A 14,896-nucleotide genomic window follows, 5' to 3' on the forward strand; every position below is an offset into this window, starting at 1 on the left:
TTTTGAATTATTATATCTCTCAGCTGTTCTTTAATTGGCCTAATACCAATTCCTTTAACTGTACCTCTTTATCTGTAATACATCTGTATTATCCAATTTGTTGAGGTTTTAAAAAGGGGGGAAGAAAGTAAATATGAAGTAATCTGATGGTCTAATACTCTAGTGACTTTTCTCCCTCAAAAATTAGGATTTATTTTTCCCTCTCAAACAGTATATGCTCATTTTTAAAAAAACAAAAACACTACAGAGTTTGGCATATGCCCTACCATATTTTAGTACATATTCACATTGTTTTTAAATAAATAGACTCATACTCTACACAAAGTGCTACAATACAGCTTGTCTTACATAATGGACAGTTTTTCAATGTCAGTACCTATAGATCTACCTAATCCTTTTTGACAACTGTATAATATAATTTGTACAAAGATACCATAACTTACCTCACCTCTTCCCTACTGGTAGAAGTGTAGATTATTTCCACTTTTAAAAATTATAAACAACACTGCAATAACACTCCTGGGTATACATCTTAAACACTTATCCAACTGAATCTTTCAGATAAATTTCTGTAAGTGGAATCAATTGGTCAAAGGACATGTAGTTTCCATTTTGATACATACTGCCAAACTGATGACCTCCAGAAAGTTTATAAGAAGGTATACTCTCACTACAGCATAAAGAGTACACATTTTCCATACCTTTCCAGGCCTGTTATCATTTTAATCTTGGCCAACATGAAAATAAAAGATGTTATTTATTGTTTGAACTTGCATTTCTACATTAATGAAGTATCTTTTAATATGTTTCGACAGCACTTTTTGGGTGAGTGTCGATAGGTTGGCTATTTATATGCCTTTTTCCCCCTGTTTGGATGTTTGCTTTTCTCTAATTCAAATACAGGAGAGCTTCCTGATTGATAGATGATGCAAGTAGTTTCCCCAGGTTTCCATCTGTCTTGGATTTTTGTTAAAGGTGTTTTCGTCTTTATGTAGCCAAATAGCTCAATCTTTTCCTAAATGGTTTAAGAATACTTTGAAAATGAAAAGGATCCCTACTTTTCTCAATGGAGAAAAATATTTAATCCCAATTCCACAAATAAAAAAGCTAACCTAATGTTAAATTATTCAATCTGTGTTGATTGACATTATCATTTTTAATTCAATAGCTGTCTAATGTTTAACATTAAAACTTATACAAGGTAGAACCAGTGTTCTCATCATGGGAGAAAGAAAACATGGAGGAAGAATGAACTCATGATTTTTAAATAAAATCTACTGCTTAGCTCTGTCTGTTGAAAAGGGTCTAGAAGCAGTGACAGTCCAGTAGCAACACCACCTAACATCCAGGACTTAATTTCTAAATATCATTCCCTAGTAAAAGGAATGAGGGCTCTCTGGACAAATGGCTGAATCCAGGGTAGGGACAGGGAAAGAACAAAGGGAACCTGGAATACACTGTGCCAGAAAGTAAGAAAGAGCTCAAAAACTGATGGGGATGTGTCAAAAAGATACAGAGGCCAGCTCGAAAGGGAGTCCACTGGCCAAATCAAATATATATTTGAGCACCAAAATCAATAATGACAAGAATAGACTTGAACACATCAAATGAAAAACGAATCTTTGAGTCTGTACGGATACAAATAAGACAAACCAAATAAATAAGGAGAGGGAAGAGAAAAGAGAGAAACCTTACTTATGATAGATGTCAAATAATAAATGTAGAAGTAATGACAGAGTTAGATTACCTACCACTTTGCAGTCACTATGGTCGTAGTTTGTTCTGGTTAGAATTATCAGTGGCTACTACATCCCACTGGGTGCAAATATGCTGGAGAACAGGATATTTATAGTCTCAAAGTATCTCCCCACAGAGTACATATTAATTATAAAAGAACTAAAGATACCTTTACAGAGAGAAAGCTGATAGATATGACCTTAACCAAATAACCAATGTTAACATAACATCATCAATAATGGGACAAGCCAGCATCTTGTGCCTCCTGATGTGATACACCAAGGAGGGCATAACATCACTTACACAGTATTTCTACCAAAAATGTTTAATCCAAATCTGACCAAGAGGAAACAATCAGACAAAACTAAATGAGAGGACATTCTACAAAACAACTGGCCTGAATTCTTCAAAAAGTGCCACTGTCTCGAATGACTAAGAAAAACTGAGAAACTGTTCTAGATTGTGAGACATGACACCTGATTTTTGATCCTGGGACCAGGAAAAAAAAAAAAAAGAATTGCTGAAAGCACATTCTGGGAACTGATAAAATTTGAATATGGACTATATGTTAGATAAAACATTGTATCAATGTTGAATTTCCTAAATTTTGTCTCTGCGTTGTAGTTATACAATGAATTATTCTTGTTGTTAGAAGAGGGTCAGCAAACTTGTTCCGTAAAGGACCAGACAGTATTTGGTCTCTGTTGCAGCCACTCAGCTCTGCCACTGTAGTGCAAAAGCAGCCATAGACAACATGTCAACACTCAAGCACAGCTGTGCCCCAATAAAACTTTACAGAAACAGACACAGGCTGTATGTGGCCAGCAGGCAGGCCACAGTTCACAGACCCCTGTGTTTAGAGGTAAAGGGTCCTAACATACGCAACTTATTCTCAAAAAGTGCAGCAAAAATAAATAATATGTATTCAAGTATGTGTGTGTACATACACAGGCACACACACATAAAGTAACTATGCCTAGTTTAAAGGTTAAGAGGTATTCACTGTAGTATTTTTCACTACTTTTCCATTGGTTTGAAATTTTCAAAATAAAAAGTTCAAAAATTACCTAAGGTAAGCAATACAGCCCTACTTAATCCTCTCAAATATTTTGTTTTTACTACCCATTTCTAATTTTATTACATTAAGATCACAATAATATAACTGTTCCATAAACCTAGGCACTATGAGACAATATAATTAAGAGACATAAGAAATCTATCGCCCTCCTAAAGCATGAAGCCTCTAAATTAAGTTATATATAATTAGGATCACTGTCTAGAAACACTGCTCTTCCAAATACATCTAAGACTAATAACCTCCATGAAGGCAGTGATGTGGTTCCTTTTGCTCCTCAGTGTATCTCTAGACCGTAGGAAGGCTGCATGGTACAGAGTAGGCACTAACATTTATGGAATTAAGAAATTAGCTGCATTGTTTCAACCAGACTCTTAAGAGACGCCAAATGATAAAGGATAAAGTTTTCTTTTCCTTTCATTTATTTCCATTGCCAACTTTCATTTGCATGTTTTTAAAGCTTTGTATTTATAAAAATCCAAGTTAGAATAAAACGTGTCCAATAATTTTCAACATTCAGGGCTCAATAAATAGTTATTACTAAGTAAATACTTATTCTTAAATTGACCTAAACACAGTGCCTGAATTTTGTGTTAGTTTATTCTAAAAATCAGGCGTTCTCAACTATTCTACAGTCCTATAAAAATTTACAAAATGTGAACTTTCACAATTTGCCACTTTTGAATAGGCCCTTCCTAACACCCCATGTAACACATCCCTAAGCTCTGAACTCTCTAAGGTACCTCCTGTGTGCATGAAAAGAAATTCACAGAGCCACAGTGCCCCTTCTTATTCCCTCAGACAAAGTGACCTCAAGCAGTGCTAACAAGGGCACCACCCTATTTTCTCCTACATTGCCACATTTCCTTTCTTAGTCAAAAATATTCACCCACATATTTAATTAGTTAGGCCTAACTGGTCCACACGGTAATCTTAATAACATTAGCAAAGTAAAACTGACACTTTAGATTTCTTTTTTGACACTTTAGATTGTTAAAACATTAGTCATACAAAATAAGTCTTTTAAATAAAATTTATATAGTTATAAATTGATTATACCCACAGTTTAAATAGAAAAAATATCCAAACTTAGGATTTCATTTTTTATTATAAAAGTGAATAAGTTGACCAGTAGAGGGCACTCACTTGAAAGGGGGGGGAAGAGTAGCCACAGTCTTGAAGAGAAATGGATTTACAAAATTGCTGTGTTGTACCTTGTTTTAAAAACAGAATGTTTTAACAGAACGCTAGTGTAAGCTAATATAACATATTGTTAGTTTAGAAAATGTAAGGTTTAAATCTATATTATGTTAAAAAATCTAACATAAACCATATTCAGGGACTTGAGCCTCACAATTTACAGGACGTTTAAAGCTATATGTAATGCACAGTATCGGGGTCTCAACCTCAGCACTGCTGACATTCTGGACCACGTCACTGTTTGCTGGGGGGCCCTCCTGTGCACCGCAGGAGGAGTAACAGAACCCCGGCCTCTGCCCACTACAGAAGCCAGTAGCAGCCCCCTCCTCAAGCTGTGACAGCCAAAAACAGCTCCAGATTTAGCCAAATGTCCCGAGGGGCAAAGTCACCACCTATTCCTTGTTAATAACTACTGATACATATGTTAAAAAAACAAAACCAAAAAAACAGAAAAATAACAGCTTACAATATTAAACAGTGCTTTTCTTACACCACTCTTCAATACTGGTTTAGTATTACGGATTTTCTCTCTATAATTTAAATACCTTAGTCAGCAATTCCATAATTAACACAGAAAAATTTTTTAAAAGAGAAACTGATATATCTTGGTGAATAAACACTCAAGGGCTCAGAGCACTAAAGATGGAACAAATCAATCCAATTATGACTCCATTCTTTCTTACTGACTAGAAAACTGTTTCATCAAAGGAGGGCATAATACTTGGACTGAATTAGAAATGTCACATTAACAGAAGCATACAGATGTCAGTGAATTGGAGACTGGGAAAAAATACTTCTTTCTGTGTCTATTTTTATATTGTACCCAGTAGATACTTGTTATACATTTGTTAACTGACCAACTGACAGTTCTGATCTCTACTTCCATATTTTTCTGTTTCCACAAAATTCTACCTTAGAAAACACATTTCAGAGAACATGTTTTTATAATAACATGATCTCCAAACTATAAAAACATATATTATTTCTAGCCTGGTATTGTGTTTGGGGACTGAGTTTTTAACAATCCTGCACCACTAACAAGGTATTTCGTTATCTCTTTGAACTCTTCAGTGGGCTTCATAAAAGATAAAGGTAAAATCTTTTCAGAAGTAAAAGTGATCATCATGTGCAAATATAAACATGCTCCATCTATGTGTCATACCTAATTCTATATCATATCTCTGCTATTAAGATGCCATTAGATAGTATGCTAAGTTCAAATTTTGATATATTAATAATCTGAATCAGCCTCCAACACTAAATATTTTTAGCTTGAAGGCTAATTTTTCATTTTTAAAAAGCTATACAAGGGTGCATTGGAAATTCCATTTAACTTGGTCTCAGAAAACTTAAAATTCCACCACTTGCTAGCTTAAGTATCCTTATGCAAGTTACAACCTCTCAGAGACCATTTTTATCGATAAAATGAAAGAAACAATGACCACCTTCCTTACCTAGCTCATAGTTTTGGGTTGGCCAAAAAGTTCATTCGGGGTTTTCCATAACATCTTACGAAAAACTCGAACGAACTTTTTGGCCAACCCAATATAAATCTCTGAAAATTCTAAACCACTAGAAAATATGGTGTTAGTTAATTAAAATTTTTTCCTAAACTTCTCTCCATTTGTTTAATGCAGAAAAACTGATGAGAACTCCAAATGTGCAAAGTCTATGACCTCTCTTATTTTCTCTGGCCTACACTGTTCACCTACCAGAAACTTAACAGCAGTAGTGATACCCACTACCCTTCAACTTTTTACAGAAATGTCATGTCAGTATTTTTGTTTAACCACTTATGAAAATAAACTACTAAATTCTTTTGCTTTTCTTCTAGTTGAACTACACCAAGAATTCAATGTGTCAGTTCCCTCAGAGACTCACTGTAACTTGGGAGATAAGAGACAATCTCTGATAACCATTTCCCAGGTGGCTACACTAGTGACGGAATGTCAGTTTCAAAGTTCACAGGTAATCAATGCTTCCCTGGGTCAAGTCTTCTGGTTTGGCAGAAATCATAATCAGAGTTAATGGGTTTGAGTTGATAAACTTTTTTTACCTTCCCCCAAAATAAAGGATTGACTTTTAGCTTTATTTCTTTAAGATTTATATTGCACTTTAATAATTTTGACCAAAAGGTTTCCTAACCTTTCTTTTTTAAATCACATTCTTATACATCATTCTTGACCTCTGATAGGAAACAGAGTGTAATGGAATTCTTCAGATTTTCAGAAAAGATGGAGGGCACTTCTGCTAAAATCATATTCCAGAATCCCAGGAAAACTGCCATGCTTAACTTAAATTCTATTAAAATGTCCTTTTACTTCCAATTTAAATGGTGGAGTACGACGAGTAACCTTGGCTTTAGAAATAGGTGAACTATTTAATCCTCCTCAAAGTAAAAAATAAACAAAACCATTAGCATTGAATTGACTTGCCAAGAGGAAATACAGAGAGACTATTACATAGGTGGTCCACTTCAGTTAGACTCTTCCCCTTTTACTAATGCAAATTATTAAACTTGGAAGCCAAATGAAAGCTGCTTCTATGTTTAAATCAGATCTTTGTAAATAAGGGTTATCTCTTCATTTTTTTCCCTCCAGTACCAGAAATAGTTGACATTTCCTTATCAATCCTCAAAGTTCTACACTGCATAAACATCTTCCCAAGGCCAACAATGTCCTCAAAACCTACCTAAGTGCAGTCAAGGTGTTTTTTTTAAGACATTACACAGCACCTTAACAGGGCATTTTTGACCGATTCTAGACCCTACAGCTTGGGACTCAGAGAAAGTTATGGGAAATTTTTCAGAGCTGATTAAATAAACTGGTATACCAGATCTAGAATAAAAGCTAAGGGATTAGGATTGCTTATCCTGGGGTAAAGAAGTCTAAGAAATAATCTAATAACATAAATCTATTCCAAAGATGAGCTGATATTATGTTAAACTTAACAGCAAGATTCAGATTATGCATGAAATAGCTAATAATTACATTCTGGAAATTAGTTAACAAGGACAGTTGTGTGCCATTCCCTCCTGCAGGTCTTTGGGATTAAATAAATCCTTATCTGCTTGAGATCATCTGAGTATAGCCCTGCCAGAAGGCAGTGGGAAACATACTACGTGACCTCTCAAGGTCTCTGCTAGGCCTTTATTCTATCATTTTGCTGTTGGCCATTCCTTTAGTACATTTTTATGAAACTGAAAAAGTCTGAAAATTATTCATTAATTAATTTGTAATAAAAAAACAATTCTAACATTGCCTTGAATAAATTGAAAAAGGGCTGTAAAGCAAAGGTAAGGATTGGTGATGGTATTCTTATATATCACCTGATATACATATAAACGTAAAGAATGAGCTTTCTAAAATGCATCAGGTAGTTGTAGGTTCTCCACTACTTCAATGTGAAGAGAAAATATGAAAATACTACTAATTCAGTGTTTTTAATTCAATCATCAAACGATTACACTTCACCAGTATAAATCAACTCTACATGTGACATCAAAATACCAAAAAAAATACCAAAACCCCATAAAAATAATAGCCACATTAAAAAAAAAAAAAAAAAAGACTGTTAGATATGTCTCATCTTACAGATGAGATGTAAATTCACATTTTCACCCTGTGAGAAAACTCTGAGATACACTTCCAATCAAAATGCACATACACTAACACAGAGTGAACGTCACAGATAGTATTATTGTCCTGAGAGAAAACAGGCTGGTGTCTCATATCTATGGTTACTTATAATATCAGAGTAATGCCTTGAAATCCAAGTACATTTTAGATAACTTAATAAAAGTATTATCAGTATAACTACCTTGTAATGAGTAGTCACAGAAAATGATCAGAGAAACCTTTTTTTGTACCCAAAGGACGGGCCTGCACAAATCAATATGCATATGAAAACAAGATTTACCTCTATCGTAGGATCATATTCATCCACAAAGTGATTCTGAATTAGCTGTATCGTCAAGGCACTCTTGCCTACGCCACCAGCTCCAACTACCACAAGTTTATATTCAGTCATTTTCAGCAGGCCTTATGACAAAAATGGAAATGTGACTCAATTAGAACATGTGCCACACGTGAGGTTAATATAACCCAAACACTCTAGCAATACCTCTTAACACAAGTTCACCTTTATACAGAACATTATTTCAAAATACCTCACAAAATTCAATGACAAAAACTCCAGGTGACTACTGATGTGTATTGTAATGAATTGTACGGCGTTGACAAACTCCTCCATCAGCATTTGAGAAAAACTCATTCGGAGTACATAGTTCTTTTACCTTGGATTCAGGTCACTCTATCTCAAGAGCCCGTCTGCTCTTCGGCAGCAGGTAATGGCTCTCGAAGGAGCAGGCCACGACTTCACTCAGTACAAGTGTCAAGCACGCCGCTCTACACCCTGAGGACACACTCACGCAAAACGTGCTGACAGCTATCGCCACAGTATTCCTCATCGACTCGGGCCCCTAAGAGTTACAAGTGGACACGCTGAGTGCCTCTGTTGGGGCCAACAGCTACAGAAAACTTTTTAAAAGCGTCATCATAGGAGTTCTCCTGGACAGTTAGCAAGAATCAGATGGGGGTTGGGGGAGGACTGTCAAATAAAGCTGGACAGTACACTGGGAAAATAAAAACTGAGATGCCAAAGCAGACAAGGACGATACTTGGTGACATTTTAATCTGTACATTATCTGCTGGGGAAAAAAACGGTGTAAAAACTAAGAGAACTTCGAGAATTTTTAACTAACTATTCAGTACAGATGATCTGATCATCAATCACAATCTATAATGCTATATCAGTGCTGAAAAATAGCACTTTGCACAAGAAAAATATAATTATATAATATTTAAAGACAAGCACACTTTTTTTTTTTTTTTTTTTTAAATTATTTATTTATTTATTTATGGCTGTGTTGGGTCTTCGTTTCTGTGCGAGGGCTTTCTCTAGTTGCGGCAAGTGGGGGCCGCTCTTCATCGCGGTGCGCGGGCCTCTATCGCGGCCCCTCCCGTTGTGGAGCACAGGCTCCAGATGCGCAGGCTCAGTAGTTGTGGCTCACGGGCCTAGTTGCTCCGCGGCATGTGGGATCTTCCCAGACCAGGGTTCGAACCCGTGTCCCCTGCATTGGCAGGCAGATTCTCAACCACTGCGCCACCAGGGAAGCCCCAACAAGCACACTTTTAATGAGAGAATTTTTAAAAGATATGAGTATTTCTCAGTAATCCACATGACTTTTATTCTCTGTTTCTCATACATCATCTCCCAACAGTAGCAATAAATATCGACAACTTGTAAGGTTAACGGCGCCAAGCCAGAAAATATTTTTTTAGTCAGCTGTTTCAAACTTTTTGAAATGAAAATGAATTTATTTACTTTAATCTCCTTTCCCTCAATAACTACATGATATTACTACAAATAAGTACTGAACTGCAGAAAGAATGGCAGTCAATGAACAATAATTTATTACAGGGTAAGTAGCTCAAAATTAATGAATGTACAGATATTGTATATAAACACTATATACATGCAAGCATCCTATTTACCGAAGACCAAGAATTATCCCAATAGGCACCCCACCACCCTGCCCCCCAAAAAGTAATATGTTTTTCCAAGTGATAACGTACTAACTACCTCTTCACGCTATTCCTGAACCTACTCACAGAGCGCAGACAGGCCAGACAACTGTCGTCTCACAGCTTCTCCCTGGCCTGCTCTGTGCCACCTAGCCTTGTCTAAGGCCACCACAAACATGTATCACATCCTGTTTGCTTCCCCTTTTCATTCCTAATGTTGACCGCAGCAAATGGGATAGGTGAGGATAATCTCACCAAAATGTATCCTCTAGTTCCCTGCCCAGCCCACCCCTCCAATAAAATTTGGATAGCCTAGAACAGTAGTTCTCAAAATGTGTTCCAGGAACCCATTAGGGTTCCTAAGACTTTTGGAGAGGGCCTAAGAGGTCAAAAACTGGTTTCACGATAATGCTATGATGTGATTTACCCTTTCCACTCTTATTTGCTCACAAGTGTACAGTAGAATTTTCCAGATGTGTGATAATAGACTGAATACAGAAGCAGATGTGAGGATCCAGCCGTCTTTTACTAAACCATATAATTAGAGAAGTGCGAAACAATGCCACCCTTCTCACAATTTTTGTGTTTGTTTTGGAAAAGTTACTTTTCATTAAAAATTCTACTTCTGTTACCAAGTAATGGGCTTATTATTTCTTTTTTTAACGAATTAATATTTTTTTAATTCTCAATTTTAATTTCTATTGTGCTAAATATTGACACACTCCAAATTGGGATCTTCAATAATTTTTAAGAGTGTAAAGGGGTCCAGGTCCTTATGACCAATAAGTTTGCTAGCCTAAGAGAGACTGTGGACAAATACTGGATTAGAGCTTAGTTGTACATACATGTGTGAATTCTGAAAGACACACACCTTCTGGTCTACTTCTTTACGCAGCGGTTACTTCTGAAAAAAATCTTTGACTTAGATTTCAAAAATCAAGTAATATTTAAACCCACTAGAGAGAACTGGGTTCCCAGAGAAGATCATAGGCCAGAAGGAGCCCCCTCACCCAAAGCTACAAAAGCTAGCAAGCGGTGGAACTGGGAACAGAACTGAACAGTCTGTTCAGGAAAATAATTTTCACTTTGTCATAAAACAAAATGAATTATTATTTCGTCTACTATCTCTTAAAACCAAGAATGCCTGTGGATGGATACAGTCTAAAGTAAACAGTATTGTTATCAACCATATTTGTCATCTCTAGTCTACTACATGCCCGAGTCAGCATTTTGGACCTTAGTCACCTAAGAATGACATCACTCATAAGGTTGATTCTGAGATGATTATGAACAGACTTTTTTCCCTTTGTGATTTCTTTTTGAATGATTTTTTTCCATTACAAATGTAACATGTATATTGTGTAAAAAAATTAGAAAATACCTTTCTGTTCTTAACCCCTTATTTTGGTGGATATCAAGATTTAGGAAGGCTAGTTGAGGACTTCAACTACAGCATGCACATGCCTAAGAGTATTTCAGGCAGTCGGCTGGCAGATTGCTACAATTAACTCCTCTGGTAGGTCAGTTAAAAAAAAAAAAATTGTATGACAGCCGTTTAGGAGTACTGTAATAACTCCTGGGATGGGGGTCAAATTTGTACGCATGAGGGTAATACAGAAGAGATGGGGGAAAGGACAACAACAGGCAAATTAAACTTCAAATACAATTTTAGCTATTGCTGTCTACACTCAACTAGTAAGGAAAAAGCCCTGTTTCTGCTCTGCAGGTTTGCTGCGTGTGTTTTAATTTGACAAAGCAAAACAGACCTTCTGAGATTAAGTTTTTCTTTTTCACTAAGTACAGGCTTTATGTTGTAGGGTGTTGGCCACCTGTTCTTCCACCACCATCTCTACCTCCACCTCCTCCTTTGTGGCCACAGCAATGTCACAGCCCATACATGGGGGAGGGGAGCAGTCAGGAACTCGGCTGCAGATGCATTTTTTTCCAAACACAATAACCTCAAACAGTGGTCTCTAAGCACTTTCCTCCGCGCTTCCAAAACGCGACCTCCCCTCTTACTCATATATCCCCCTACACACTGAAAAAAGGACCACAAGCCGTCCAGTCTGCGCTCGAGGGAGAAGTTTATACCCTCGTCCTAGAGATGCGAGATGCAGCAGAGAAGGCAGTAACCGAGGCAGCCAAGTGCTGGGAAGGGAGGAAGAGGTGCGGGAGCGAAGGGAGAGAGAGGGAGAGGGAAGGACGGCGAGGGGGAGGGGAGGCTGGAGCGCAGCGGGAGTAACCTCCACCGCACCCGACCGCCCCGAGGGGCGGCCCGCCCGGCCCGCGAGTTTCACCCCGGCCGCCTCCAGCCGCGGCTCTCGGGGAGGAGGAAGGAAAGGGTTCCCCGTCCAGGAAGCAGCACCAGCGGCGGCCGCCTCCAGCCTCACCCTCCTCAGCCCCGCACCGCCCATTCCTCATTCCCCGCGTCGCAGCGTCCCCGCGCCTCCCCCGGCAGACCCCCCCCCACCCCGTCCGCCCGCCCGGGCCCCGTGCCCGCGCCCCCTCCCCGCCCCTCCGGGGACCCCCAATTCATTCACTCGCCGCCGGCCCCGCCCGGCGCCGGAGAGGAGGGTCGGGACCCCGGTAGGAGCCAGGAGGGGTGGTCCGCTCCGTACCTCTCTCCCGCACCTGGGAGCCGCCGAGCCTCTGGCCCCCGCCGCCGCCTTCAGTGCCTGCGCCGCGATCTCTCCCCGTCCGAAATGGCGGGGGCCGGGAGTACTGGCCGAGCCGCCGCCGCCACCGCCGCCGCCGCCGCCGCCGCCACCGCCGCCGCTGTGCCTCCGCCGCCGCGGCCGCCGCCTAGGGAAATCGAGCTCTGAGAGCACCGATGAGTTCGGGGCCGGGCGGCCGCAGAGGGCAGAGCTATCGATGCGCTCGGCGCTCGATTCCTCTCCAGACGAGAGTGCGGGGAGGGAGCGGCTGAGGGCGGTGTGGGAAGAGGGAAGAGCGAGCCTGCGAGCGCTGCCGGGGCGAGGGAGGGGGCCGGGCCCGACCGTGGAGGGGGCGGGCCAGGCCGGCGGAGGAGGGGCGGGGGCCGGGCCGGCGGGGGAAGCGGGCGGGCGGCCGAGGCGGTGGAGGGCTGGGGGCGCGCGGCCGGCGAAGGCGGGGCGGTTCTGGGCGGTGCCTCGGCGCGCGCGGGTGGGCGGGAGGGGGCACCGGCGGACCCACGCGGGACCCGCCCCCAGGCTTCAGCTGCAGCGCCCAGCTCGCAGTCGCAGGCTCGGACCCGGGCCGGCGCGCGCTCCGCTCCGGGCACCCGGGAGACGCCACAGGCACCCTACCGCGCCCCTCTCGGGTCCACACGGTGGAGCTGCGAAGATCCCGCCACCCCTGGGGTCGGCCTACACTTGGGCACATTCATTTACTATCATTTACTGCAAGTAAATAAACATGCAGTCACCCAAAGTGGGAGGCGACTTGGGTGACTTACGGAGAGACCTGGCCGCCAGTTCCCCGGCCCGGGGCTTTCTGAGCACGCCTTGGTGAATACCATTCTCCACACTCTGGGGCTGGGAACCTAGCCCCAGGCCCAGACAAACGCGACAAAGCCTTTCATCACTAATTAAGGGGGAGGGGTTCTGTTGTTTTTCGTTGTTGTCTTTATGGATATTTCGAAGCCATCAAGGGTCACTCAAAACGGCGACCTCAAATGTACCTATTGCCCCTGACGGCACAAGCAGGCAACAGACTATTTTTAAATAGAAGTGCCCTTAATAGTCTAGACCTGAGGAGAATCATTCAAACATTAATTAGAAGACAGATTAATCACTTAACGTTCAGGGAGTTAACACATTAAACAATGGAACCATTAAAACTGCTAGCATGCCCAGAGCCTGCGTTGATAAACTACCTAGAAAGGTTTGGGGGAGTTTTCTTTTAAGAATTGAGGCCTGGCAGACCAGCGCCTACACCTAATAGGACCACCCATCTGAGTCTCTACTTGCAGTTCTGGCCCTCTACTCTGCCTCATAGAACAGGAAGAATAACAGTTACGTTAAATTCCAACTAGTAAGTCTGTTAACCTAGGCCTGACACCAACTGCCCCCTTTTCTTCCTACCTCTTACGTGGGCTGTACTCTGCAAGGCTGGTTCCTGCCTCCCCCTCCTGGCCCTTGGTACCAGGTGGAAGAGGCAGAAGAGAGGAGGTGGAAAACAGGGAAGGGAAAAGAATATACCTGCTCTAGTTCAGGTAGATGCTAAACGTTTTGCACATACCATCTTATTTAATCATCACAACAACCTCATGAAGTCCGATGCTTTTCCCTAGTTTACACAGGAGGAAACAAATTTAGAGAGGTTAGAAATGGGGCCCAGGGCTTCCCTGGTGGCGCAGTGGTTGAGAATCTGCCTGCCAATGCAGGGCACACGGGTTCGAGCCCTAGTCTGGGAAGACCCCACATGCCGCGGAGCAACTGGGCCCGTGAGCCACAACTACTGAGCCTGCGCGTCTGGAGCCTGTGCTCCGCAACAAGAGAGGCCGCGATAGTGAGAGGCCCGCGCACCGCGATGAGGAGTGGCCCCCGCTCGCCGCAACTAGAGAAAGCCCTCGCACAGAAACGAAGACCCAACACAGCCAAAAATAAATTAATTAATTAATTAATTAATTTAAAAAAAAAAATGGGGCCCAAGTTCACACAGCTGAAAGGAAGTATCCTTCATGTCAGATCGCGTTCGCTCCTCTGCTCTCCACTCAGAGGGGCTCCCATCCTGCTGAATATAAAAGCATGCATCTTCTCCAGGTTCTCCATGGGCTTAAATTATTTGACACCCCTGCCTCCTTTCCTCTCTGAGCTCTTACCCAATAGTCCACCTTCCTCACTTCCAGACTTACATGCTGGTTCCTGGCTGTTCCTTGAAAATGCAGGCAGGCTTCTGCAGGGAATTTGCACGTGCTGCTTCTTTATCTGGAACACACTGTATATCCACAAAGCTTCCTTTGACACTTACTTATAAATCTTTGTTCAAATGCCTTCTAACGAGTTTCCCAAAAGATCATCTGATATTGCATCTCTCCCTCCTCCCAAATCCTCTCTCTCTTCCTGTTTTATTTTTCTCCAGAGCACTTATCACCTTCTAATATACCATATAACTTACTTATTTTGTTTTCTTGTCTCTCTCCCGTCAGAATATAAGCTCCATAAGGGCAGGGATTTTTGTCTGTTTTACTTACTGCTACAAACACAATAGGCACTCAGTAAATGTATGGAATGTCGAATGAGTGAAGTTATGTACCCTGCTTTGGAACTGTGTGAATCTAAATCCTTCCTTAGACACAATGCCTTAAAGTCTCTGTAAT

The 14,896-nt window shown here is 41.2% G+C and overlaps 1 protein-coding gene across 2 annotated transcripts in view; it reads right to left on the bottom strand.

Moving 5' to 3' along the window:
* The window catches only part of KRAS (KRAS proto-oncogene, GTPase), a 38,018-nt gene extending 25,674 nt beyond the window's left edge, over window positions 1-12,344 (bottom strand). The window contains exons 1-2 of one of the 2 annotated variants that reach the window (XM_059935475.1): window positions 12,216-12,298; window positions 7,931-8,052 (exon numbers count right to left, since the gene is read on the bottom strand). In XM_059935475.1, the coding sequence (XP_059791458.1) occupies window positions 7,931-8,041 (111 nt within the window). In that variant the 5' untranslated portion in view covers window positions 8,042-8,052; window positions 12,216-12,298. Of the gene's footprint in view, window positions 1-7,930; window positions 8,053-12,215 lie in introns of both variants that reach the window. The other variant, XM_059935476.1, reaches the window with a different exon arrangement.
* Between the last annotated feature and the right edge of the window lie 2,552 nt (window positions 12,345-14,896).

This window comes from Balaenoptera ricei, chromosome 10, assembly GCF_028023285.1.
Source record: "Balaenoptera ricei isolate mBalRic1 chromosome 10, mBalRic1.hap2, whole genome shotgun sequence".
In the NCBI taxonomy this organism is placed as follows: domain Eukaryota; kingdom Metazoa; phylum Chordata; class Mammalia; order Artiodactyla; family Balaenopteridae; genus Balaenoptera; species Balaenoptera ricei.